The 27,173-nt window shown below is 41.5% G+C and overlaps 1 protein-coding gene across 1 annotated transcript in view; it reads left to right on the forward strand.

The window, feature by feature from the left end:
- Nucleotides 1-27,173, forward strand: part of SENP1 (SUMO specific peptidase 1) — a 357,101-nt gene that overhangs the window by 303,048 nt on the left and 26,880 nt on the right. The window contains exons 16-17 of the mRNA XM_053708240.1: nt 22,724-22,808; nt 22,900-22,995. Coding sequence (XP_053564215.1) covers nt 22,724-22,808; nt 22,900-22,995 — 181 coding nt within the window. The remainder of the gene's footprint in view (nt 1-22,723; nt 22,809-22,899; nt 22,996-27,173) is intronic.

A 27,173-nucleotide genomic window follows, 5' to 3' on the forward strand; every position in this document is an offset into this window, starting at 1 on the left:
GCTCGCGGGGGCTGAAAATGCTTCATTTTATTGTGTCATTCTTGGCGCGGACTTTTTTGGCGCAAAAATTCTTTTCCGTTTCCGGCGTCATACGTGTCGCCGGAAGTTGCGTCATTTTTTTTATGTTATTTTGCGCCAAAGATGTCGGCGTTCCGGATGTGGCGTCATTTTTGGCGCCAAAAGCATTTAGGCGCCAAATAATGTGGGCGTCTGATTTGGCGCTAAAAAATATGGGCGTCGCTTTTGTCTCCACATTATTTAAGTCTCATTTTTTATTGCTTCTGGTTGCTAGAAGCTTGTTTTTTGGCATTCTTTCCCATTCCTGAAACTGTCATTTAAGGAATTTGATCAATTTTGCTTTATATGTTGTTTTTTCTCTTACATATTGCAAGATGTCTCACGTTGCATCTGAGTCAGAAGATACTACAGGAAAATCGCTGTCTAGTGCTGGATCTACCAAAGCTAAGTGTATCTGCTGTAAACTTTTGGTAGCTATTCCTCCGGCTGTTGTTTGTATTGATTGTCATGACAAACTTGTTAATGCAGATAATATTTCCTTTAGTAAAGTACCATTGCCTGTTGCAGTTCCTTCAACATCTAAGGTGCAGAATGTTCCTGATAACATAAGAGATTTTGTTTCTGAATCCATAAAGAAGGCTATGTCTGTTATTTCTCCTTCTAGTAAACGTAAAAAATCTTTTAAAACTTCTCTCCCTACAGATGAATTTTTAAATGAACATCATCATTCTGATTCTGATGACTCTTCTGGTTCAGAGGATTCTGTCTCAGAGGTTGATGCTGATAAATCTTCATATTTATTTAAAATGGAATTTATTCGTTCTTTACTTAAAGAAGTACTAATTGCTTTAGAAATAGAGGATTCTGGTCCTCTTGATACTAATTCTAAACGTTTGGATAAGGTATTTAAAGCTCCTGTGGTTATTCCAGAAGTTTTTCCTGTTCCTAATGCTATTTCTGCAGTAATTTCCAAAGAATGGGATAAATTGGGTAATTCATTTACTCCTTCTAAACGTTTTAAGCAATTATATCCTGTGCCGTCTGACAGATTAGAATTTTGGGACAAAATCCCTAAAGTTGATGGGGCTATTTCTACCCTTGCTAAACGTACTACTATTCCTACGTCAGATGGTACTTCGTTTAAGGATCCTTTAGATAGGAAAATTGAATCCTTTCTAAGAAAAGCTTATCTGTGTTCAGGTAATCTTCTTAGACCTGCTATATCTTTGGCTGATGTTGCTGCAGCTTCAACTTTTTGGTTGGAAACTTTAGCGCAACAAGTAACACATCATGATTCTCATGATATTATTATTCTTCTTCAGCATGCTAATAATTTTATCTGTGATGCCATTTTTGATATTATCAGAGTTGATGTCAGGTTTATGTCTCTAGCTATTTTAACTAGAAGAGCTTTATGGCTTAAAACTTGGAATGCTGATATGGCTTCTAAATCAACTCTACTTTCTATTTCTTTCCAGGGTAACAAATTATTTGGTTCTCAGTTGGATTCTATTATTTCAACTGTTACTGGTGGGAAAGGAACTTTTTTACCACAGGATAAAAAATCTAAAGGTAAAAACAGGGCTAATAATCGTTTTCGTTCCTTTCGTTTCAACAAAGAACAAAAGCCTGATCCTTCATCCTCAGGAGCAGTTTCAGTTTGGAAACCATCTCCAGTCTGGAATAAATCCAAGCCAGCTAGAAAGGCAAAGCCTGCTTCTAAGTCCACATGAAGGTGCGGCCCTCATTCCAGCTCAGCTGGTAGGGGGCAGGTTACGTTTTTTCAAGGAAGTTTGGATCAATTCTGTTCACAATCTTTGGATTCAGAACATTGTTTCAGAAGGGTACAGAATTGGTTTCAAGATGAGACCTCCTGCAAAGAGATTTTTTCTTTCCCGTGTCCCAGTAAATCCAGTAAAAGCTCAAGCATTTCTGAATTGTGTTTCAGATCTAGAGTTGACTGGAGTAATTATGCCAGTTCCAGTTCCGGAACAGGGGATGGGGTTTTATTCAAATCTCTTCATTGTACCAAAGAAGGAGAATTCCTTCAGACCAGTTCTGGATCTAAAAATATTGAATCGTTATGTAAGGATACCAACGTTCAAGATGGTAACTGTAAGGACTATCTTGCCTTTTGTTCAGCAAGGGAATTATATGTCCACAATAGATTTACAGGATGCATATCTGCATATTCCGATTCATCCAGATCATTATCAGTTCCTGAGATTCTCTTTTCTGGACAAGCATTACCAGTTTGTGGCTCTGCCGTTTGGCCTAGCTACAGCTCCAAGAATTTTTACAAAGGTTCTCGGTGCCCTTCTGTCTGTAATCAGAGAACAGGGTATTGTGGTATTTCCTTATTTGGACGATATCTTGGTACTTGCTCAGTCTTTACATTTAGCAGAATCTCATACGAATCGACTTGTGTTGTTTCTTCAAGATCATGGTTGGAGGATCAATTTACCAAAAAGTTCATTGATTCCTCAGACAAGGGTAATCTTTCTGGGTTTCCAGATGGATTCAGTGTCCATGACTCTGTCTTTATCAGACAAGAGACGTCTAAAATTGATTGCAGCTTGTCGAAACCTTCAGTCACAATCATTCCCTTCGGTAGCCTTATGCATGGAAATTCTAGGTCTTATGACTGCTGCATCGGACGCGATCCCCTTTGCTCGTTTTCACATGCGACCTCTTCAGCTCTGTATGCTGAATCAATGGTGCAAGGATTACACAAAGATATCTCAATTAATATCTTTAAAACCGATTGTTCGACACTCTCTAACATGGTGGACAGATCACCATCGTTTAATTCAGGGGGCTTCTTTTGTGCTTCCGACCTGGACTGTAATTTCAACAGATGCAAGTCTCACAGGTTGGGGAGCTGTGTGGGGATCTCTGACGGCACAAGGAGTTTGGGAATCTCAGGAGGTGAGATTACCGATCAATATTTTGGAACTCCGTGCAATTTTCAGAGCTCTTCAGTTTTGGCCTCTTCTGAAGAGAGAATCGTTCATTTGTTTTCAGACAGACAATGTCACAACTGTGGCATACATCAATCATCAAGGAGGGACTCACAGTCCTCTGGCTATGAAAGAAGTATCTCGAATTTTGGTTTGGGCGGAATCCAGCTCCTGTCTAATCTCTGCGGTTCATATCCCAGGTATAGACAATTGGGAAGCGGATTATCTCAGTCGCCAAACGTTGCATCCGGGCGAATGGTCTCTTCACCCAGAGGTATTTCTTCAGATTGTTCAAATGTGGGAACTTCCAGAAATAGATCTGATGGCGTCCCATCTAAACAAGAAACTTCCCAGGTATCTGTCCAGATCCCGGGATCCTCAGGCGGAGGCAGTGGATGCATTATCACTTCCTTGGAAGTATCATCCTGCCTATATCTTTCCGCCTCTAGTTCTTCTTCCAAGAGTAATCTCCAAGATACTGAAGGAATGCTTGTTTGTTCTGCTGGTAGCTCCGGCATGGCCTCACAGGTTTTGGTATGCGGATCTTGTCCGGATGGCCTCTTGCCAACCGTGGACTCTTCCGTTAAGACCAGACCTTCTGTCACAAGGTCCTTTTTTCCATCAGGATCTGAAATCCTTAAATTTAAAGGTATGGAGATTGAACGCTTGATTCTTGGTCAAAGAGGTTTCTCTGACTCTGTGATTAATACTATGTTACAGGCTCGTAAATCTGTATCTAGAGAGATATATTATAGAGTCTGGAAGACTTATATTTCTTGGTGTTTTTCTCATCATTTTTCTTGGCATTCTTTTAGAATTCCTAGAATTTTACAGTTTCTTCAGGATGGTTTAGATAAGGGTTTGTCCGCAAGTTCCTTGAAAGGCCAAATCTCTGCTCTTTCTGTTCTTTTTCACAGAAAGATTGCTATTCTTCCTGATATTCATTGTTTTGTACAAGCTTTGGTTCGTATAAAACCTGTCATTAAGTCAATTTCTCCTCCTTGGAGTTTGAATTTGGTTCTGGGAGCTCTTCAAGCTCCTCCGTTTGAACCTATGCATTCATTGGACATTAAATTACTTTCTTGGAAAGTTTTGTTCCTTTTGGCCATCTCTTCTGCCAGAAGAGTTTCTGAATTATCTGCTCTTTCTTGTGAGTCTCCTTTTCTGATTTTTCATCAGGATAAGGTGGTGTTGCGAACTTCTTTTGAATTTTTACCTAAAGTTGTGAATTCCAACAACATTAGTAGAGAAATTGTGGTTCCTTCATTATGTCCTAATCCTAAGAATTCTAAGGAGAAATCATTGCATTCTTTGGATGTTGTTAGAGCTTTGAAATATTATGTTGAAGCTACTAAATCTTTCCGAAAGACTTCTAGTCTATTTGTTATCTTTTCCGGTTCTAGAAAAGGCCAGAAAGCTTCTGCCATTTCTTTGGCATCTTGGTTGAAATCTTTAATTCATCTTGCCTATGTTGTCGGGTAAAACTCCGCCTCAGAGAATTACAGCTCATTCTACTAGGTCAGTTTCTACTTCCTGGGCGTTTAGGAATGAAGCTTCGGTTGATCAGATTTGCAAAGCAGCAACTTGGTCCTCTTTGCATACTTTTACTAAATTCTACCATTTTGATGTATTTTCTTCTTCTGAAGCAGTTTTTGGTAGAAAAGTACTTCAGGCAGCGGTTTCAGTTTGAATCTTCTGCTTATGTTTTTCATTTAAACTTTATTTTGGGTGTGGATTATTTTCAGCAGGAATTGGCTGTCTTTATTTTGTCCCTCCCTCTCTAGTGACTCTTGTGTGGAAAGATCCACATCTTGGGTAGTCATTATCCCATACGTCACTAGCTCATGGACTCTTGCTAATTACATGAAAGAAAACATAATTTATGTAAGAACTTACCTGATAAATTCATTTCTTTCATATTAGCAAGAGTCCATGAGGCCCGCCCTTTTTTTGTGGTGGTTATGATTTTGTATAAAGCACAATTATTCCAATTCCTTATTTTATATGCTTTCGCACTTTTTTATCACCCCACTTCTTGGCTATTCGTTAAACTGAATTGTGGATGTGGTGAGGGGTGTATTTATAGGCATTTTGAGGTTTGGGAAACTTTGCCCCTCCTGGTAGGAATTTATATCCCATACGTCACTAGCTCATGGACTCTTGCTAATATGAAAGAAATTAATTTATCAGGTAAGTTCTTACATAAATTATGTTTTTTTTGGCTCTAACAACATCCGGAAATGACACACTCGCGTCATTGCAGACGCAACCTTGTGTAAAGAACTCTGCGTCAACTAAGACGCCGGAAATTATGAACTTGCGTCACCGGACGTACCTTTGCGCCAAAAAAATTATCGTGCCAAGAATGACACAATAAACAACGGCATTTTTGCGCCTCACAAGCCTAATTTTGCCCACAAATTTTTTTAATTTTTTTTTTATTTTTTTTTTATTCGGACATATGCAATACAGTCACAACAGAATACATTACATATCATAGCTATATGGATAAAATCAACATCCAAAGAAAACTTTTATAATAATTGGGCCATGTTTCACAGTAACAGAGATCCTAAACTCATAAGTCCGAATAGAGTCTAAAGTCCTCTGTTATAAACAATAAGACACGACTTTTATCCAATAATAGTATACGGTTATGACAGAATACCAACAACATAAAACAATGTATGATTGGAGAAATTTCAGGATTAAGCTACGATGGATAGACACATCTCAACGGATAATAACAAACTCAAAAAGTATTTCACTATCTGGAGATCCTCAGTTTGCACAATATCTCTGAATGGGTATAGAGGAGGGAGGAGATACACTGAATTGAGATAAAGAGGAAGAAATAGAGAGAAAGACAAGGGGAAGATAGAGAGAAGAAAAAAAAATGGAGTGAAAGAGTGTAGCTATATGACTACCTGTATAGCCATAGTTATACAAGAGGTACTTCTTTGGTACAATACCACAGTTGATCTGAAGTTGTAGGTAGTAGTGACTAGAGGGAAACTACCCAGGACTGTAATTCCAGACCAAGGTATGGAGGTCTTCAGAACCGTGTATGTGGGAAACATAAGCTTCCATTGATTTAATATATCGCAAAGTATCAACAACTTGTTCCCAGAGTGGAGAGGCCTGCTGGAGCCACATTTTGGCAATGGATAATTTGATTGCTAAAAATAAATAAATACAAAACAGTTTTTGCGGAGAGTGTAGATTTGCATGAAGGATGTGAAATAGGCCTACACTAGGTGTGGTCAATATGTGGATGCCCTTGAAGTTACAGTATTGAACTGCTTTCTGCCACAAAGGTGCGATGTTCAAACACGTCCACCAAATATGGACTGGGGTACCCAAAGCATTGCAACCCCTCCAACACTTGGGGGGAGTTAGTATGTGAAATTTTGAATAAACGGACCGGCGTCATGGGCCATTGCAGTAGTATTTTGAGAAACAACTCATAGAGAGTGATAAAATGGACTGCTTTTTTGGTTAGTCGAATTGCTGATTGCCATATCGGTGGCTCATGTGTCACGCCTAAGGAGGATTCCCAGTGTTTTATCGGTGGAGACTTATGAAAAAGTGGTGGATGCAAGATATCCTGATAAGAGGACGAGAGCAATTTTTTACGTGGGATTTTTGAGTCCCATTTCATCTCCCACTTTTTAGTTCGTAGCGGGTTCTTATCGAAACCCCACGACCGGAGAAAGCTCCGTAGTATCCAGTACTCAAAATGTGGACTTGGAGGCGGATTATATTTCTGAAGAAAAGACTGGTATGAAATTAGTTGAGCCCCCTCAAACAAATCTATTATATTAGTAATGCCTAGGTCAGACCAGAGAGACGGATGCGTATCAGGTAGCACTAGAAGTAGTCCCTTGATCTTATGGGACGGAGATGGGTGTGGAGCAATTGCGGGTAAATTATGGGTCTTGTCCCAGAATTTAAGGTTCGAAGCTATGATGGGGTTTAATAACAAAGCTTGAGGCCTGGCATGCTTGGGAAGCCATATCAGGTCTTCAAGGGAGTACCCGGGTGGGAGTGAAGTCTGTTCTAATTCTGCCCAACTACTGTTTGAAGACATGCTCCACTGCGTCACATGAGATAGGCGAGCAGCCTCATGATAATAAAGAATGTTAGGAGCAGCCGCCCCTCCAGCTAATACAGGTAGTTGCAGAGTGCTAGTGGCAATTCTCGGGACCTTGTTACGCCATATAAATTTGTTACAATGTTGTTGAAATTTGCGTATCAGAGACTTAGAGATTGGAATTGGTAGAGATCTGAATACATAAGTCAATTTGGGTAAAAGGCTCATCTTGAATGCTGCTATGCGTCCCATCCATGACAAAGACGGAGCATTCCAAGCCTCTGTAGACATTGCTATTTCAGATAGCAAAGGGGAGAAGTTCATAGAGAGTATAGTTGAAATGCTATGTGATAAGAATATACCAAGGTGTTTAATATGTGATGTGGACCAGTGAAACGTATACCGGCTCTTTAATTTAACAAGGGTATCTTCAGGAATATGGATAGCGTAAGCTTCCGTTTTAGAAACGTTGTTTATAATAGCTAACCGATGCAAATCGCTCCAACAAAGAGAAAAGGTGGGTCTGAATGTAGCACTGTCAGATCATCTGCAAACAGGGCTGTGGTCTGGGTTGTGTGATGCAGATCAACTCCTTTTATTTGAGGGGAGAACCTGATGGCAGTAGCTAGCAGTTCCATGATAAGAGTAAATATCAGCGGTGACGGGACAGCCCTGCCTGGTACCATTTGTGATCACAAAGGGCTCAGAGCAGAATCCCAATCCTCTGACTGTTGCCAAAGGACAAGAATATAAGGCCGCTATGGAAGTGATGAACAAAGCCCACGAAAATGTAATGACAAAAGCAGTCAATTTGAAAAAAAGACTAAACCCCAGGTAAGAAAAATATTTTCCTAAATGTTTTCCAAAATATGAAACCGATAGTCTGCAAAAGGAGATATACATAAACCTGACTCATGGCAAATAGAAGTACAATACTTATATTTAGAACTTTATATTAATACATAAAGTGCCAAACCATAGCCGAGAGTGTCTAAAGTAATGAAAACATACTTACCGAAAGACACCCATCCACATATAGCAGATAGCCAAATCAGTACTGAAACAGTTATCAGTAGAGGTAATGGAATATGAGAGTGTATCGTCGATCTGAAAAGGGAGGTAGGAGATGAATCTCTACGACCGATAACAGAGAACCTATGAAATAGATTTCCAGCGAGGAAAAACATTGCATTCAATAGGTGATACTCCCTTCACATCCCTCTGACATTCACTGTACTCTGAGAGGAATCGGGCTTCAAAATACTGAGATGCGCATATCAACGTAGAAATCTTAGCACAAACTCCATAGGAGGCAAAGTTTGTAAAACTGAATTGTGGGTGTGGTGAGGGGTGTATTTATATGCATTTTGAGGTTTGGTAAACTTTGCCCCTCCTGGTAGGATTGTATATCCCATACGTAACTTGCTTATGGGCTCTTGCCAATTATATGAAAGAAAGAAAAGTTTTTCAAGTTGTGCTTGAAGCTGAAGCATAATGTAGTGAGGCGTGGAAGGACATTGAGCTTCATAGCAATGGGAATATCACTAGTCCACTTTTTTTACACTTATATATTTAATATTAAAACACATCAAAGAATATTTTTTCTTTCCTATGGCATGGAGAGTCCACAATGTCATTCCAATTACTAGTGGGATATTCAACTTCTGGCCAGCAGGAGGAGGCAAAGAGCACGCCATCAAAGCTGTTAAGTGTAACTTCCCTTACCCATAATCCCCAGTCATTCTCCTTGCCTTTGTCAATGGAGGATCTGCGAAGATGGTGTCTGAAAATGTTATTCCTTTTATGGGGACATTTCCCTGCAAGCAAGGATTAGGGGCTCTGCTGTGTCCATCTCAATCTCTTTAGTAAGAGTAGTGGTGGCTTTTAGCAGTTAGAAGGCGGCGTGGTGGTCTTTGCTTTACTTCTAACATTATTGCTACCCCTGTTATAGAAAGCCAGAGTTGGTTACTCTGTTCTCTCTTTTTCTTTTTCTACAGGTCCCTGGTAGATGGGAAGGACTCTGCCACGCCTTAGATTCCATTCTCTGCCTGACAGGCAGGATCCACAGGTAAGTGCTTTCCTACTAGGTGAGAGGGTGACAGTACTATTGTATTTATTTCTCCTGTGGGCTTTATTTTACTGGGACTCCTTTATCCTTATGGCAAGATTTAATCAATAGATATAAGGGCACTGCTTTATTATGAGGTGGTTATGAGACTGATAGGCTAGGGTGGGTTGAGGATTACAATTTGAGTCTGTCTCCTTGAGAGAGATCTTTATTACTGGAGGCATGTTTAGCTGCAAACTAGAACAGTTTCGTTAAGTTTTTCTTTTAGTTGCGTGCCGTTTATTACTGGGGGCATGTTTTATTAGCTGCAAACTAAAACTGTCATTTAGTTTCCCTTTAGTTGCACGCTGTTTTTTCTGACCTGTGTCGCAGTTAAATTTAATTGCGGTCACATGACCGCTTCTCTGCACTTCCGCTTTGATCTCCAAGTATAGCAGAGTTTGTAGCGGTATGTGTGAGGTCCTCTTCAGTTCCTGATCGAAAGATATTGGCTCCAGTCCTGCCCTTGATTAGATTGTTGGTTGACAGGAGGTGGTAAGCCCTCAGCAGTGCTGAGACATGTTACGGTGAGTTTTTTTGATACAAGCTTATTTTCATTCTCAGCAAGTTCCGCTCTAGGTTTACACTCTAACTTGAAATACATTCTGTGGTTTGAATTTTTTTTTTTTTTTTACAGACCTTTAATTATAAGATTATTCTCTCAAAGCCTTCGGTCTCTCAGGATGGTACTGTACTGCCTATGCCTCAGCTTTCCCCTCAAGTGTCCCAAGCTTTAACAGTTTTCACATGCTGTGCCCTGCGGTTCCTCTCAGCATCCTCAATGGGGTGTTTATTTACCAGAGGATTTTGCTGCGCAAATAACTTCTGCGGTTTATGCAATTTTGGCAGATTTTCCCACTTCTGGTAAGAGGAAGTCTAAAATTATTTCTCTCAGCGTTAGTCAGTCTCCCTCATTTATCTGATGACGAGGATACTTCAGTGGCTTCTGAAGGTGAAATCTCAGATTCTGAATCTAGGATTGAAAGCTCTTCTGATTCAGAAGAGGTTAATTTTAGATTTAAGCTTGAACACCTCTGATTACTTCTGATGGAGGTACTCGCTACCTTAGATGACGCAGAAGCTTCTGTTGTTGTCAAACCTTTAAAAATCATCTAAACTTAATAGAGTGTTTGATTCTCCCTCTTCGGTGGAAGCTTTTTTTCTGTTCCTGACAAGATGTTAGAGATCATAGCTCAAGAATGGGATAGGCCAGGGATTTCTTTTTTCCCCTTCCGTATTTTTAAAAATAATTTTCCTGTTGCTGACTTAATTTGTTACTTGTGGTGCACTGTACCTAAGGTAGAAGGGGCTATTAGTACTCTAGCTAAAAGAACTACTATTCCTATAGAGGATAGTTGTTCTTTCAAGGATCACATGGATAAGAAGCTGAAGGCTTGTACATTCATCAGGGATTACGGCGCCAGCCTGCTGCAAGCATTGCTTCAGTTGCAGGAGCAGCATCTTACTGGTGCGATGCTTTGTCTGAACTAATAACAGAAGACTACTTTTAGAGGAGATCCAGGATAGGATCAAGGCTCTTAAGCTGGCAAATACTTTTATCTGTGATGCCAGCATGCAAGTTATTAGACTGGGAGCCAAAATGTCTAGCTTTGCGGTTTTGGCTTGCAGAGTTTTGTGGTTAAATCTTGGTCGGCTGATGTATCTTCCAAATCCAAGCTTTTGTGTTTACCTTATAAGGGTAAGACCTTATTTGGTCCTGGTTTGTCAGAGATCATCTTTGAGATTACGGGTGGAAAGGAAACTTTCCTACCCCAGGACAAGAAGAATAGACCTAAGGGTCGCCAGAATTCTAATATTCGTTCCTTTCGTTATTTCAAAAGGACAGAAATCTTCCTCATCCTCTTCCAAACCAGAACAATCCAAGACCTCATGGAGGTCCAGTCAGCCTTGGAATAAGGGGAAGCAAACCAAGAAGCCTTCCACTTATTCTAATTCTGCATGAAGGGATTGCCCCCGGTCCTGTCCTGGATCAGGTAGGGGGCAGACTTTCCTTTTTTTCGTCAGGCTTGGATCCGAGATGCTCCAGACCCTTGGGCTATGGACATAGTATCCCAGGGTTACAGAATAGGATTCAAGACTTATCCTCCCAGGGGCAGATTTATCCTATCAATGTTATCTGCAAACCAAGTAAAGAGAGAGGCCTTCTTAAACTGTGTAAAGGACCTATCTTCCCTGGGGGTGATTATTTCAGTTCCTGTAGAGGAACAGGGTCTAGGATTCTATTAAAATTTTATTGTGGTTCCAGAAAAGGAGGGACATTTCTGTCCCATTTTGGATCTAGGGTATCTTCATGTTCCCATTCACAGGGATCATCACCAGTTTCTGAGATTTGCCTTTCTGGACAAGCATTTCCAATTTGTTGCACTTCTGTTTGCAATTGCCACAGCGCCCAGAATATTCAGAGTTTCTGGGGGCTCTTTTGGCAGTGGTGAGATCTCAGGGAATTGCAATGGCGCCTTACCTAGACTGACATCTTGGTTCAGGCGTCATCTTTTCATCTTGCAAAATCTCATACAGAGATGTTGTCTTTTCTACGTACCCACAGGTGGAAAGTGAATCTGGAAAAGAGTTCCCTTGTTCCAGCTACAAGGGTGTGTTTCTTAGGAACTATTTATAGATTCCCTGTCCATGAAGATTTTGACTGATGTCAGAAAATCCAATCTTCTTGCGTCGTGCCTTTCTCTCCAGTCTATTTGGCCATCAGTGGCTCAATGCATGAAGGTGATTCTGCAACTATGCATGCTCAGTCAATGGAAGGAAGACTATTCAGATCTATGGCAGAGCATATATCTGGATCCTCTAACAAGAGACTCTCTGTCATGGTGGATTTCTCAGGATGAGCTTTCCCGGGGCACTTGCTTCCTTAGACATTCTTGGGTGATTGTGACCATGGACGCCAGCCTGTCAGGCTGGGTAACAGTTTGGGGCTCTCTCAATGCTCAGGGCCTCTGGGCTCGGGAGGAGTCTTCTCTTCCCATAAACATCTTGGAGTTGAGGGTAATCTTCAATGTCTTGACAGCTTGGCCTCAATTATCTTTAGTCTGGTTTATCAGATTCCAATCGGACATCATTACTTCAGTGGATTACATCAACCATCAGGGGGGAACTCTGAGTTCCCTAGCTATGAAGGAGGTGACTCGAATTCTTCAGTGGGTGGAAGCTCACGATTGTTTTCTGTCTGCCATTCTCATCACAGGGGTGGACAACTGGGAGGCATATTTTCTTCTTAAACTGGAAGAGTCCACAGCTTCATTCATTACTTTTGGGAATTCAGAAGCTGGCCACCAGGAGAAGGCAAAGACACCCCAGCCAAAGGCTTAAATACCTACTCCACTTCCCTCATCCCCCAGTCATTCTTTGCCTTTCGTCACAGGAGGTTGGCATAGAAGTGTCAGAAGATTTAAGTTAGTCTCTTATGGAGGGTAGTACTCTTTGAAATGGGACTGGAGTTTTAAGTAATCCTGTCAGCCTCTCAGTGATAGCATGGATGAAAGTTAGAGTCCGGAGATGCAGGGAGTGTCGTCTTTGCGAACCATCCCGACTCATGTTAACAGCACCTTGGCAATCGGCATTGACGAGTTTCGCTGCCTGCCTTTATGCACTCAAGTCCATGTCAAAAGCGATGCTACTATCTGTCTCACTTGAAGGGCTGTGTTCCTGTTGCACGGTGTAGATTTTGGTAAGATCGTTTCATTCTATTTCGATATGTGAATGTAATGTTAACAAAAGAAGTCAGGGTCCCAGTGGGACTCCTTTTAATCTTATGGAATCAAGGGTTAATATCTCCTGTGGGGGTTATTGAGCAGAGGAGACTTTAATCATGTTTGTTATATGATTGTCTGCTAATGTGTAGTGATGCTTGGGCTCGAGGCTATTTGGAACATAACAGCCTTATCACGAGACTGTGCAGTCCTTTTGGACTGCTTTTTTTGCTAGATTACACAGTGCACAGCATGACCGGGTGTGGTCACGTAATTCCATTTCCGTACTCTGACCGAGTGACGACAGCGAGAGAGTCTGTTCGTTAGTTGTCTGGTTCACAGGAGGTGGTGAGTGCCCCGCCATTGGGGGTGTAAGGTGCCATTCAGCTTTTGTCCATATTTGCAAACTCCAAGTTATGGAGGATTCAGATTTTTTTCGAGACGTACATCTCCGACTCAGAGTATACGTCTTGTGAGGAGTATGAAATGGCCTGGGTTATCCATGCCCATCAGTTACGTTACGATTGCCGTGCTAGAGTACTCTCTTCCACCGATTCAGGGAGCGGAGAGTGCGTTGAGCCATCTGCCCCTGAGTATTCCATGTACAGTGAGGCGCGCTCCCCAGAACCTTCTTTTGCTACGCAAGCAGGTGTCCCTATGGCTGTTACTCCTTCTCCGGAAGGTGGCTTGTTTCCTCCAGAGGTTACGGCACGTTTCCGCATGGCCATATCTATGGCACTGGCACATTCATATCTCTCGAAGTATTTTTAAGATGCTGTCCGTGTTCTGTTAACCAGGGTCCGTAGAGCTTGATTCTGTTCGACCTTCTGGGGAAGCGATGGCCTTTTCAGGCTGCAAGAGCTGGTGTTTCAGAAAATGTGCACATAAAAGGTTTTGAAGACTTCCCAGATTCAATTTTACTTTCTACATTTTTCTCTTCATCTCCACATAACCCTTATTCTGTTGGGATTATAACTAAAGAGACTCTTCACACTAAAGATTTTATTTAGACGTTTACAAATTGCTCTTTTTTGTGATCACTTTCACTAGTTTGTGTACACACTAGTCGCTTTTTTATACTTTTCATTGTTTGGATTTTTTATTCCTATTTTTGGATTCATTCATCTTTATATACTTTTACCACTTTTTTGGACTGCACCATCTTGGACTGTTTTTATATATTTTTGTTTTATTTTTGGATCACAGTTTTTGGAGTAACACCTAAACATCACTAACAATGCAACTCTTTTGATTTTCTTACGTTTTTTGATTTTCGTTTGTATTATTGTTATTAATGTTTTTATAACCACTTTACCATCACTCACATACCGTATAGGGGTGGTTGATCATACCTAAGATCTACCACCTTCCATGCCAATTGCTACCTTTCACTTGTATAGCTAAAACAGATCTCATCCACAATAGTGTATATCTGCTAGCGTTCATACTCCTCCATTTTTAGCGCTTACTCCAAGTGTGAGGCGTATACATTTGCGGCACATCTTATGATATCTAACAATTCATTTTAATTGTTCCAGCTGTATTTTATATATTATTTATTTCTCCTGTTAAGTGTGGTCAGTCCACGGGTCATCATTACTTGTGGGATATTTGCTCCTCCCCAACAGGAAGTGCAAGAGGATCACCCAAGCAGAGCTGCTATATAGCTCCTCCCCACTACGTCACACCCAGTCATTCTCTTGCACCCAACTAATAGATAGGATGTGTGAGAGGACTGTGGTGATTATACTTAGTTTTTATAACTTCAATCAAAAGTTTGTTATTTTAAAACAGCACCGGAGTGTGTTGTTCCTTCTCAGGGAGAATTTGAAGAAGAATCTACCTGAGTTACTGTATGATTTTAACCGGAGTAGTTAAGATCATGTTGCTGTTCTCGGCCATCTGAGGAGTGAGGTAAACTTCAGATCAGGGGACAGCGGGCAGGTTCACCTGCAAAGAGGTATGTAGCAGCATATTATTTTCTGAGGAATGGAATTGACTAGAAAATACTGCCAATACCTATATAATGTAAGTACAGCCTTAAATGCAGTAGTAGCAACTGGTATCAGGCTGTCATGTATGTATATTTTCACTTCAGTATTCTGGGGAATGGCACTTCACTGGAATAATACTGTATACATAAAACTTTAGCCTATCTTGCAGTGAGAACGACTAGCAGCAGGCTTTCTATGACAATTCATTTATTTGATGTTAAACGTTTTGCTGGCATGTTAAATCGTTTAATTTTCTGAGGTACTGGGTGAAAAATTGTTTTGGGCAATGTTTTTATCCACTTGGCGGGCATTTTATTTAATTTAAGACAGTTTACTGATCTCCCTCACTGTTGTGTGTGAGGGGGAGGGGCTTAATTTGGCTCTTTTACTACGCATCAGAAATTCAGTCACAAGTCTGTTTTCTTCCCTACATGATCCGGTTCATCTCTACAGAGCTCAAGGGTCTTCAAAAATTAATTTGAGGGAGGTAATCACTCACAGCAGACCTGTGAGATTGTGCTTTGACTGTGATAAAAAACTTTTATATTCTGTACATTTTTTCTGCTATTAAAGGGTTAGTTATCCATTACTAATGGGGGCAATCCTTTGCTAAAATTGTGTTTTTACCGGAGAGAATTTAATTTTATAGTTTCTCCAGTTTATTGTTACTCAACTGTCATAACTTTTTCTGTGCTTCTTAAAGGCACAGTACGTTTCATATTTGTAAATTGTATTGAAAAGTATTTCCAAGTTTGCTGGTTTAATTGCTAGTGTGTTAAACATGTCTGACTCAGAGGAATATCTCTGTGCTATATGTGCTAAAGCCAAAGTGGAGCCCAATAGAAATTTATGTACTAATTGCATTGATGCTACTTTAAATAAAAGTCAATCTGTACAAATTGAACATCATTCACCTAACGAGAGGAAAGTTATGCCGACTAACTCTCCTCACGTGTCAGTACCTGCATCTCCCGCTCGGGAGGTGCGTGATATTGTAACGCCGGGTACTTCAGGGCGGCCATTACAAATCACTTTACAGGACATGGCTAATGTTATGACTGAAGTTTTGTCTAAATTACCAGAACTTAGAGGGAAGCGTGATCACTCTGGGGTGAGAACAGAGTGCGCTGATAATAATAGGGCCATGTCAGATACTGCGTCACAGTATGCAGAACATGAGGACGGAGAGCTTCAATCTGCAGGTGACGGTTCTGATCCCAATAGAGTGGATTCAGACATTTCTAATTTTAAGTTTAAGCTTGAAAACCTCCGCGTACTGCTAGGGGAGGTATTAGCGGCTCTGAATGATTGTAACACCGTTGCAATCCCAGAGAAATTATGTAGGCTGGATAGATACTATGCGATACCGGCGAGTACTGACGTATTTCCTATACCTAAGAGGCTTACAGAGATAAGGCCCGGTGTACCCTTTTCCCCCCCTCCTGTATTTAGAAAAATGTTTCCAATAGACGCCACCACACGGGACTTATGGCAGACGGTCCCTAAGGTGGAGGGAGCGGTTTCTACTCTGGCTAAGCGTACCACTATCCCGGTGGAGGATAGCTGTGCCTTTTCAGATCCAATGGATAAAAAATTAGAGGGTTACCTTAAGAAAATGTTTGTTCAACAAGGTTTTATATACAACCCCTTGCATGTATTGCGTCTGTCACGGCCGCGGCCGCTTTTTGGTCCGAGTCCCTGGAAGAGACTCTTGACTCAATAACTATAGATGAGATTTCAAACAAGCTTAAAACACTTAAGCTAGCTAATTCATTTGTTTCAGATGCCGTAGTACATTTAACTAAACTTACGGCTAAGAATTCCGGATTTGCCATTCAGGCACGCAGAGCACTGTGGCTAAAATCCTGGTCGGCTGACGTTACTTCTAAATCTAAGTTACTTAACATACCTTTCAAAGGGCAGACCTTATTCGGGCCCGGTTTGAAAGAAATTATTGCTGACATTACAGGAGGTAAAGGCCATGCCCTGCCTCAAGACAGAGCCAAACCTAGGGCTAGACAGTCTAATTTTCGTTCCTTTCGTAATTTCAAGGCAGGAGCAGCATCAACTTCCTCTGCACCAAAACAGGAAGGAGCTGTTGCTCGCTACAGACAAGGCTGGAGACCTAACCAGTCCTGGAACAAGGGCAAGCAGGCCAGAAAACCTGCTGCTGCCCCTAAGACAGCATGAATTGAGGGCCCCCGATCCGGGAACGGATCTAGTGGGGGGCAGACTTTCTCTCTTCGCCCAAATCAAGAAAGAGGCGTTTCTACGCTGTGTACAAGATCTTTTACTAATGGGAGTGATCCATCCGGTTCCGCTGTCGGAACACGGACAGGGGTTTTACTCAAATCTGTGGTTCCCAAGAAAGAAGGAACCTTCAGACCAATCTTGGATTTAAAGATCCTAAACAAATTCCTAAGAGTTCCATCGTTCAAAATGGAAACTATTCGGACAATCCTACCCATGATCCAAAAGGGTCAGTACATGACCACAGTGGATTTAAAGGATGCTTACCTTCACATACCGATTCACAGAGATCATTACCGGTATCTAAGGTTTGCCTTCCTAGACAGGCATTACCAGTTTGTAGCTCTTCCATTCGGATTGGCTACGGCTCCAAGAATCTTCACAAAGGTTCTGGGTGCTCTTCTGGCGGTACTAAGACCGCAAGGAATTTCGGTAGCTCCGTACCTAGACGACATTCTGATACAAGCTTCAAGCTTTCAAACTGCCAAGTCTCATACAGAGTTAGTACTGGCATTTCTAAGGTCGCATGGGTGGAAGGTGAACGAAAAGAAGAGTTCTCTCTTTCCACTCACAAGAGTTCCCTTCTTGGGGACTCTTATAGATTCTGTAGAAATGAAGATCTACCTGACAGAAGACAGGTTAACAAAGCTTCAAAATGCTTGCCGTGTCCTTCATTCCATTCAACACCCGTCAGTGGCTCAATGCATGGAGGTGATCGGCTTAATGGTAGCGGCAATGGACATAGTACCCTTTGCACGCTTTCATCTCAGACCGCTGCAATTGTGCATGCTAAGTCAGTGGAATGGGGATTACTCAGATTTGTCCCCTACTCTGAATCTGGATCAAGAGACCAGAAATTCTCTTCTTTGGTGGCTTTCTCGGCCACATCTGTCCAGGGGGATGCCATTCAGCAGGCCAGATTGGACAATTGTAACAACAGACGCCAGCCTACTAGGTTGGGGCGCTGTCTGGAATTCTCTGAAGGCTCAGGGATCATGGACTCAGGAGGAGAGTCTCCTGCCAATAAACATTCTGGAATTGAGAGCAGTTCTCAATGCCCTTCTGGCTTGGCCCCAGTTAACAACTCGGGGGTTCATCAGGTTTCAGTCGGACAACATCACGACTGTAGCTTACATCAACCATCAAGGAGGGACAAGAAGCTCCCTAGCGATGATGGAAGTATCAAAGATAATTCGCTGGGCAGAGTCTCACTCTTGCCACCTATCAGCAATCCACATCCCGGGAGTGGAGAACTGGGAGGCGGATTTCCTAAGTCGTCAGACTTTTCATCCGGGGGAGTGGGAACTTCATCCGGAGGTCTTTGCCCAAATACTTCGACGTTGGGGCAAACCAGAAATAGATCTCATGGCGTCTCGACAGAACGCCAAGCTTCCTTGTTACGGGTCCAGATCCAGGGATCCGGGAGCGGTCCTGGTAGATGCTTTGACAGCACCTTGGACCTTCGGGAGGGCTTATGTGTTTCCACCCTTCCCGATGCTTCCTCGATTGATTGCCAGGATCAAACAGGAGAGAGCATCGGTGATTCTAATAGCGCCTGCGTGGCCACGCAGGACCTGGTATGCAGATCTAGTGGACATGTCATCCTGTCCACCTTGGTCTCTGCCTCTGAGACAGGACCTTCTGATCCAGGGTCCCTTCAAGCATCAAAATCTAATTTCTCTGAAGCTGACTGCCTGGAAATTGAACGCTTGATTTTATCAAAACGTGGATTTTCTGAGTCAGTAATTGATACCTTAATACAGGCTAGGAAGCCTGTTACCAGAAAGATTTACCATAAAATATGGCGTAAATACTTATATTGGTGCGAATCCAAAGGTTACTCTTGGAGTAAGGTTAGGATTCCTAGGATATTGTCTTTTCTACAAGAAGGTTTAGAAAAGGGTTTATCCGCTAGTTCCTTAAAGGGACAGATCTCAGCTCTGTCCATTCTTTTACACAAACGTCTGTCAGAAGTTCCAGACGTTCAGGCTTTTTGTCAGGCTTTGGCCAGGATTAAGCCTGTGTTTAAATCTGTTGCTCCGCCATGGAGTTTAAACCTAGTTCTTAACGTTTTACAGGGTGTTCCGTTTGAACCCCTTCATTCCATTGATATAAAGTTGTTATCTTGGAAAGTTCTGTTTTTAATGGCTATTTCCTCGGCTCGAAGAGTCTCTGAGTTATCGGCCTTACATTGTGATTCTCCTTATCTGATTTTTCATTCAGACAAGGTAGTTCTGCGTACTAAACCTGGGTTCTTACCTAAGGTGGTCACTAACAGGAATATCAATCAAGAGATTGTTGTTCCATCCTTGTGTCCAAATCCTTCTTCGAAGAAGGAACGACTTCTACACAATCTGGATGTTGTTCGTGCCCTGAAATTTTATTTACAGGCAACTAAAGATTTTCGACAAACGTCTTCCCTGTTTGTCGTTTATTCTGGTCAGAGGAGAGGTCAAAAAGCTTCTGCTACCTCTCTCTCTTTTTGGCTTCGTAGCATAATACGTTTAGCTTATGAGACTGCTGGACAGCAGCCTCCTGAAAGAATTGCAGCTCATTCTACTAGAGCTGTGGCTTCCACTTGGGCCTTTAAGAATGAGGCCTCTGTTGAACAGATTTGCAAGGCTGCAACTTGGTCTTCGCTTCATACTTTTTCCAAATTTTACAAATTTGACACTTTTGCTTCTTCGGAGGCTGTTTTTGGGAGAAAGGTTCTTCAGGCAGTGGTTCCTTCCGTATAAAGATCCTGCCTGTCCCTCCCGTCATCCGTGTACTTTAGCTTTGGTATTGGTATCCCACAAGTAATGATGACCCGTGGACTGACCACACTTAACAGGAGAAAACATAATTTATGCTTACCTGATAAATTCCTTTCTCCTGTAGTGTGGTCAGTCCACGGCCCGCCCTGTTTTTTATGGCAGGTCTAAATTTTTAAATTATACTCCAGTCACCACTGCACCCTTTAGCTTTTCCTTTCTCGTTGGTTCTCGGTCGAATGACTGGGTGTGACGTAGAGGGGAGGAGCTATATAGCAGCTCTGCTTGGGTGATCCTCTTGCACTTCCTGTTGGGGAGGAGCAAATATCCCACAAGTAATGATGACCCGTGGACTGACCACACTACAGGAGAAAGGAATTTATCAGGTAAGCATAAATTATGTTTTTTAAAAAAATCTTTTTCGCCAATTGTTTTAATGATACTTATGTTTTAATGTTACAATATGTATTAAATAGTTATGATACCTTTATGAATCTATCCTAGAATTGCGTGCCACACATACGTCTCGTTTTATGTCTATATATTGACAATCACCACGTTTGTGGTCAAGTAATAGTGTTATACCATCAGCTAACACAAGTATTATCCCTACTTGTGGTCTAACATTACACACAACCATCCTAATCAAATTTATCCCATACAGACCTTGCCTTTTTTGGTGCTCCTTTCTAACAGCTTTATTACGTAACTTGATGGTTCCTCGGGGGGGTTAGAGCATCGACTGGTCTCGGATATGAGGGTCTGGTTTATGGCCATGTCTCTTGTTTGAGATTCGGAGTCCGGATCTGGATCGGTCCTGGCCTGTTCAGTTTCAAACCTTTCGGTTTTGAAACATCCGCATGTCCCTTCAGGGGAGATTTGATCTCTGCCTCAGGTTTAGTTTTGCTGTCTCTCAGGCGGGATCTTACAGTTGTTGTCAGGGGCAGCTATTGCACCTTGATGTGGGCTCGTGGTTGGTTGTTTCAACTGAGCTGTCGGTATGGCTGAATTGGTCTTGGAGAGAAACGGTAAAAAACCAATTGATCATCTATTCTCCATGCCCATGGCTGGGGAAGTGGTTCCTTTGCATTTACCCTCCTTCGGGGCGGTTTTCAGAATACAGTATCCATGAAGCCCCTGAGGTCCTTCTTTTTTTGTTTTACTAGTAGTGCAAGAGGTCTTGGGACTGGATTCTGGTACTGGGACGCTGTAGTTGTGTCCTATCTCCCTTGGTTGGGAGTGGTCCTTCTTTGGAAGGGAGCTGTGTAGGTTCTGGAACCCGAGTACGTAGTATTCTGCCTTGTCTTGTGGTAGCAAGCAAGATTAAATAATGGTCAGAGTTGTTGTTCCATGGGTTTGTTCCTTTTCGGCCCCTCCTTTTTCCTCTGAGGCGTGGTTTGGAGAATTTTTTATTCTTTGTATTCAGATGTTGACAATCCTTTTGGACTGGGTTCATTACCTCGGAGTGGGGGTCGGGGATCTGACTGCTCTGTTGAGTCTTGACTGTTTACTTCCAGTTGCTGCAAGTCTATGTGGCCTTGGGGATATCTTCCCTGCCTAGTAGCTGAATGCTTGGAGTTTGAATCTTGCTGTGGCAACTTTCTATCCCGGTTTCTTCAGTGGGGGGGTGCACAGTGTTTCATCCCTCCACTGGTTTCATAGGCTGCTGGATGTTCTCTAAGGCCTGGAGTCGTTGTCAATATTTTTCGGCCTTCTCTGTAAATCCTCTCTTCACACGTCAGCAATGACTAATCTTGCTTCCTCCAATCACGGCTTTCCCCCAGTAATCATTGCCTGAGGCCATCCTGTGATTGGAGGAAGCCGGATTAGTCATTGCTGACGTGTGAAGAGAGGATTTCCAGGAGGGGGAAGCTGCTCTGGCTGTGAAAAGAAAAAGTTTTTAATCAAAACGGCTGCTTTGTATACTTTGATGAATGAAAGTGCCCTTGTTTTGAATAGTATTTTTAAAAAACGGGCTTTCATTCATCAAAGTTTACCTTCACTTTAAAGATGTAATTCACCTATGTGCATATGCTGGAAGCTCCCTTTAAACTTACAGAATCGTTGCTGACACTGGGAGACTGTGTATCCCATGGAAGCTGTTCTCAATTACAATCTTCCCCTCTCTCTGGGGTTTAGGACAAGTATCATATTTTCACTACAGTGAGTTAGAATGAGCAGCAGTAACTCCTACAGCTGGAATTTGCTGAATTGTCCTTACAAGGACATTTATCTGATTACAGCAAGTGGGAGATCTTTGTAGAATCAACCCCAGAGTACCCCTGGTTTATTATGGGCAGAACAGACTCTTAACAAAATGCTCAACAGCATCAGTAGCAGTTATTTTCTACCAGTCAACTGAAACATGCTAAACATAAAAGTGAAATGAACAGACATTCACGTTTTATACAGCCAGAATCGTCACACAGACCATTAGCAAACTAGTATAATATAAAATGTAAACTGGCTGTATTTGCAATGTAACAAGCTAAAACACTAACCACAGAAAAGGCACTCATTAGCATATTCTAAGTTGTGATGTAATATGCTTGTGAGTCACAATATATATTATAATGTCTTATTGTTTCTTTTTCTTCTTTTGTTTCTCTTTTCCTTTCTCCCACTCACGTCCTCTGCCACTCTCACTTTTCTTTCATTCTTCCCAATCCTAATGGCTGTCACGGGTGATTTCTCTCCGTCTTGCGCAAATGTTTTATTTAAAGTATAGAGACACAGCCCTCTGAGACCGTGCTTAACTAAAAATACATTTTTATTTGAATAGATACTTATAGATATATATATATATTACTCTCTGATCTTCCGTAGACAATATCTGAAGCAAGAAAGCATGGATAAAAAAGGGATACCTTTTGATGCCAACGGTTGGATTTTGAGTTGCAAAAAGAGTCAGGTACTAATTTATTAGATTGCTTTAAACCTACATTTCACCTTTCTGTGAATCTTACCTTTTTGCACTTTTTCTTTTTTTTTTTAAATGTTAGGAAATTCCACAACAAATGAACGGAAGTGATTGTGGAATGTTTGCCTGCAAGTATGCAGATTACATCACCAAAGACAAAACAATCACCTTTACCCAGGTAAGCAAATGAGAAAAACCTGTACTTTGTATATATGGTAGCTAGCACAATTTGTTCCCAATTTACGTTCACTAGTGAGATTTGCAGTGTAGGTGAATGTAGTCTAAATGGTCATTGACAGTTGACTTTGGATTATTATATAAATGCATTGTGGTTCATTGAAACATTTCTTCAGTTTTATTCTCTTGAAAAAGTATATATACAGAAAAATGTATCAAGATTGCATGTAGGCACATTCTCAAGTAGAACCTGTCGGCCTACATTTGCGATGCAGAATCATATGGCAAAATTTAACATTGTCCAAGAGCGCTCTTGTGTATGTCATACACCCAAGACAAATGAGTATTGGGGGGATTTTTCTCACTGCCTCTAAAGTGTCAGAGGATAAAGAAGCAGTTTCTGCTTCTTAAACTTGTGATTGCAGGTTCGCTCATGCAATCCTGCACTGTAAAGCCTCAAAAGCTGCAAATGCAGCTAGATACATTTCCTTCCATATGGCAGGGAGATTCCACGACTTCATTCATTACTGTTGTGAAAATACAACACCTGGCCACCAGGAGGAGGCAAAGACACCCCAACAAAAGGCTTAAATATTCCTCCGACTTCCCCTACCTCCCAGTCATTCTTTGCCTTTCGTCACTATAGGAGGTGGCAGAGAAGTGTCAGAAGATTTGGATTGTCCTGTAATGGGTATGTTCCCTTCAAAAAAGCACTGGAGTTTTAAGTAATCATGTCAACCTCTCAGTGAGAGTATTGATGAAAGCTAGAGTCTGAAAATGCAGGTAAAGTTTTTCTGCGAACCCATCCAGACTGTCACTAACAGCTCCTGAGCAGTGTTGACAAGTTTTACTGCTTGCTGCTACACACTCAAGTTCATCAGAAGTGCTGCTGCAAGACTGTCGCGCTTGAGATGCTGTGCCTGTTCCACCACATGGATCCTGGAGGGTAAGACTTATTTTTTTTTATATATATATATATATACAATTTAAAACGCTGAACAGGGTCACAGTGTGGCTCCTTTATACCTCGACAGGATCAAGGGTTAATATCTCCTTCAGGAGATTATTTGAACAGTTTGGGGATTTATTTCTGCTTAATGTGAGTTTTTTTTTTTTTTAGGCTCATAGACTGTGTTCCAAGCAAAAAAAAACAAAAAAAAGATTTCACGTTCGTTTTTTAAGTGTTGCGCAGCTCATAATAGCCTGGCACCCTTTTTCATAGCAGGGGAAGTCCTCTCTTACGTAGCACTTGACCGGGTGCAGTCTCTTTCATTTCCTAAGATCCTGCTGCAGACATCACTCCTGAGGCGAGCGTTTTCACTGTTGTAGCTGTCTAGGTCTAGGAAGTGGTGAGTGCTCCAGTAATTTGGACTATTAAGGTGCCATTTTTTTTAAATAAAAGCGTTCCATTTTGGTTGTCCTTCTGTGGGTATATATAAAGCTATAGAGGACTTTGGTACTATATTAGAAGGTTCCACTCCTTCTTTACTAATTAATAATTCCTTTTTATATTGTGAGGAGGCTGTGGTTTGCCCGCCTGCTCAATTTTGTTCTATTTGCCTAAACACTGTTCTAAAGTCTAAGAAGGGAGACAAGCCTGCTAATACTCATAGCGCTATTAGCCCTTCTGAGCCGTCTACTAATCAGGAATCTGGGTCCAGAGAAATTACTACCCTTTTTTATACATTACCCGCTCCACATGCAGTTCCCCGCGGCTCAACTAATCCTCTATCTGGAGGGGTTTTTTTTCCAGCGGACTTTACCGCACAGTTACAATTGGCGGTGTCTTCGGTCCCGAGTGCCTTGCCTCGCTGTAACAAATGCAAGAGAAAGGTTAAACCTAGTTCTCCTGACCTAGAGTCATCTAAATATTTGTCGGATTTAGCTACTATATACCAGCTATCCAAGGATGAGTTAACCTCCGTAGCTTCAGAGGGTGAACTTTCTGAGTCGGAGACTTTAGTTACTAAACCTCCTTCAGCGGAGGAACCCTCCTTTAGATTTAAAATTTGAGCATCTGCGGTTTTTTTTGTTTTTTTTTTCTAAAGGAGGTTCTGTCTACCCTAGAGGTTCCAGAGGCTACACTCCCTGAGGAGCCTAAGATCCCTAAATTAGACAGGGTTTACGAAGATAGGAAGGTCCCTCTGACTTTTCCTGTGCCAGTTAAGATGGCAAACATTATTAGTAACGAATGGGAAAGAGTAGGAACTTCTTTTTTTCTAATGACACGGATCATCTAATTACTATTGTAATATCACTCCTGCCCAGCAAGAGGCAGCAAAGAGCACCACAGCAAAGCTGTTAAATATCACCTCCAACCCCAGCCATTCTCTTTGCCTACATTAGAGCAAGGAAGTGGTAAAATTAGGTGTTTGAAAAGATTCTTCAATCAAGTGTTTATTATTTTATTTTAACATCACAAGCTTGTGTTGTTTGTTCTGCTAGGGTGTAGCCGTAGTCCACATCAGTCTCTTCAGTAGAGCAGTGGTGGCTTTCAAGCAATGGGAACTTGTGGGACATAATTCTCACTGCACCTCCCATATATCTAATGCTGCCCTAATACTGAAAGTCTGAGTAAGATTACTCAGACTTTATCTTTTTTTCCACAGGTCCATGTGAAGGAGAGGACCTCTCAAACCTGGTGAGCTGCCTTACTGACGGAAAGAATTCTAAGGTAAGTGCTAAGTTTATTTTCCGGGGTATGTACACAGGAAAATTTGGCACTTTAATATATATAAGGACACTTAAGATGACATTATCCTTGGAAGTGAGGATACGTTTATAGGGCAGTTACGGCAGGCACTGGGGACGTGGAGATATGGCTCATGTTAGGTGCAATTTCACAACTATCAACAGCTTCATTTTTACATTTCATTTGCCGACCGGGTGGTTTCCCTTTGATACGCCCACGATGGGCAGAGCTAAACTATGCGGCAATGTTTGCGCGCCCTTTTGTTTCATATCCTCATTTTCGGTGTTACAGAGAAGCGGTTAATACGTTTTCTCTGCTTCCTTATGGTGACGTAGCAGAACAGCCTCAGATAAGATTTATAAAGTGTATAGATGATTCCGGACATCTAATTTCTGTGAATTATACGAACGGGTGGCAGGTAGGCACCTCAGCAAAGCTTAGCTGAGGTGTGGAGATTGTCTGCTGTGTATTATTAAAGGGACAATATACACTCATTTTCATATAACTGCATGTAATAGCTACTGCTATAAAGAATAAGATGCACAGATACTGATATAAAAATCCTGTATAAAAATGTTAAAAACTTACTTAGAAGCTTTCAGTTTAGCTCTGCTGAAAAGGTAGTTGGAAAGCCCACTGCAAGTGGGAAATAAGACACTCCCCCCATCCCCCTTCTTTTGCATATGAAAAGACCTTTTATACAAGCAGGAGCAAGCTGGAGTAGGTATACATCAGTATTCTCATAAAACTTTGGGGCTTGGTTAGGAGTCTGAAAATCAGAGCAATGTTATTTAAAAATAAGCAAAACAATTTTTTTTCTTCAAAAAACAACTTTATGGGCTATATAAATAGATAATCTACAATACATTTATGCAAAGAAAAAATGAGTGTATAATGTCCCTTTAAAGCCAATTTATTTTTTTTGTGTGTGTAAAGCAAAATAAAGACGTTACTTTTAACATTTAAAGACACAGTAACTTTTTTTTTTAGGTAATTTCTAGTTAAGTTAAACAATTTTAATTGTTCAAATTGTGAATAAAGATGGACCAAGAAACCCTACAAGATCTTACATGTACTTTGTTTTGATGCAAATGTGGAACCACCAATCCCTTTCTGTTCCTCGTGTATTGTCTGTGGCGGATGCTGTTCAGGAGCCTTCTGACAATGTGCAATATATGCCACAGCTTTAGCGTCCATTCAACCAGTGTCCTGCACTTCCTCCACTACTCTACCTGGAGTTACCTTGCAAGACATCGCTTCCCTCATTTCCTCTGCGGTTTCGGATGCGTTGTCTGCTTTTCCCATGCTGCAGGGAAAGCGCAAGAGAAAAAGTAAACAATCAGTAAGAGAGGTTGCTGACTCAGTTGTTGCTATCTCAAAGGTCCCCTCTCAGAAGCCTGAGGAGGAGGATACTTTGGTAGCCTCTGAGGGTGAAATCTCAGATTCTGACAGGGTAATTCCTCCTGCTGATACTGAAGGAGGTTTTA

Source organism: Bombina bombina, chromosome 3 (assembly GCF_027579735.1).
Source record: "Bombina bombina isolate aBomBom1 chromosome 3, aBomBom1.pri, whole genome shotgun sequence".
In the NCBI taxonomy this organism is placed as follows: domain Eukaryota; kingdom Metazoa; phylum Chordata; class Amphibia; order Anura; family Bombinatoridae; genus Bombina; species Bombina bombina.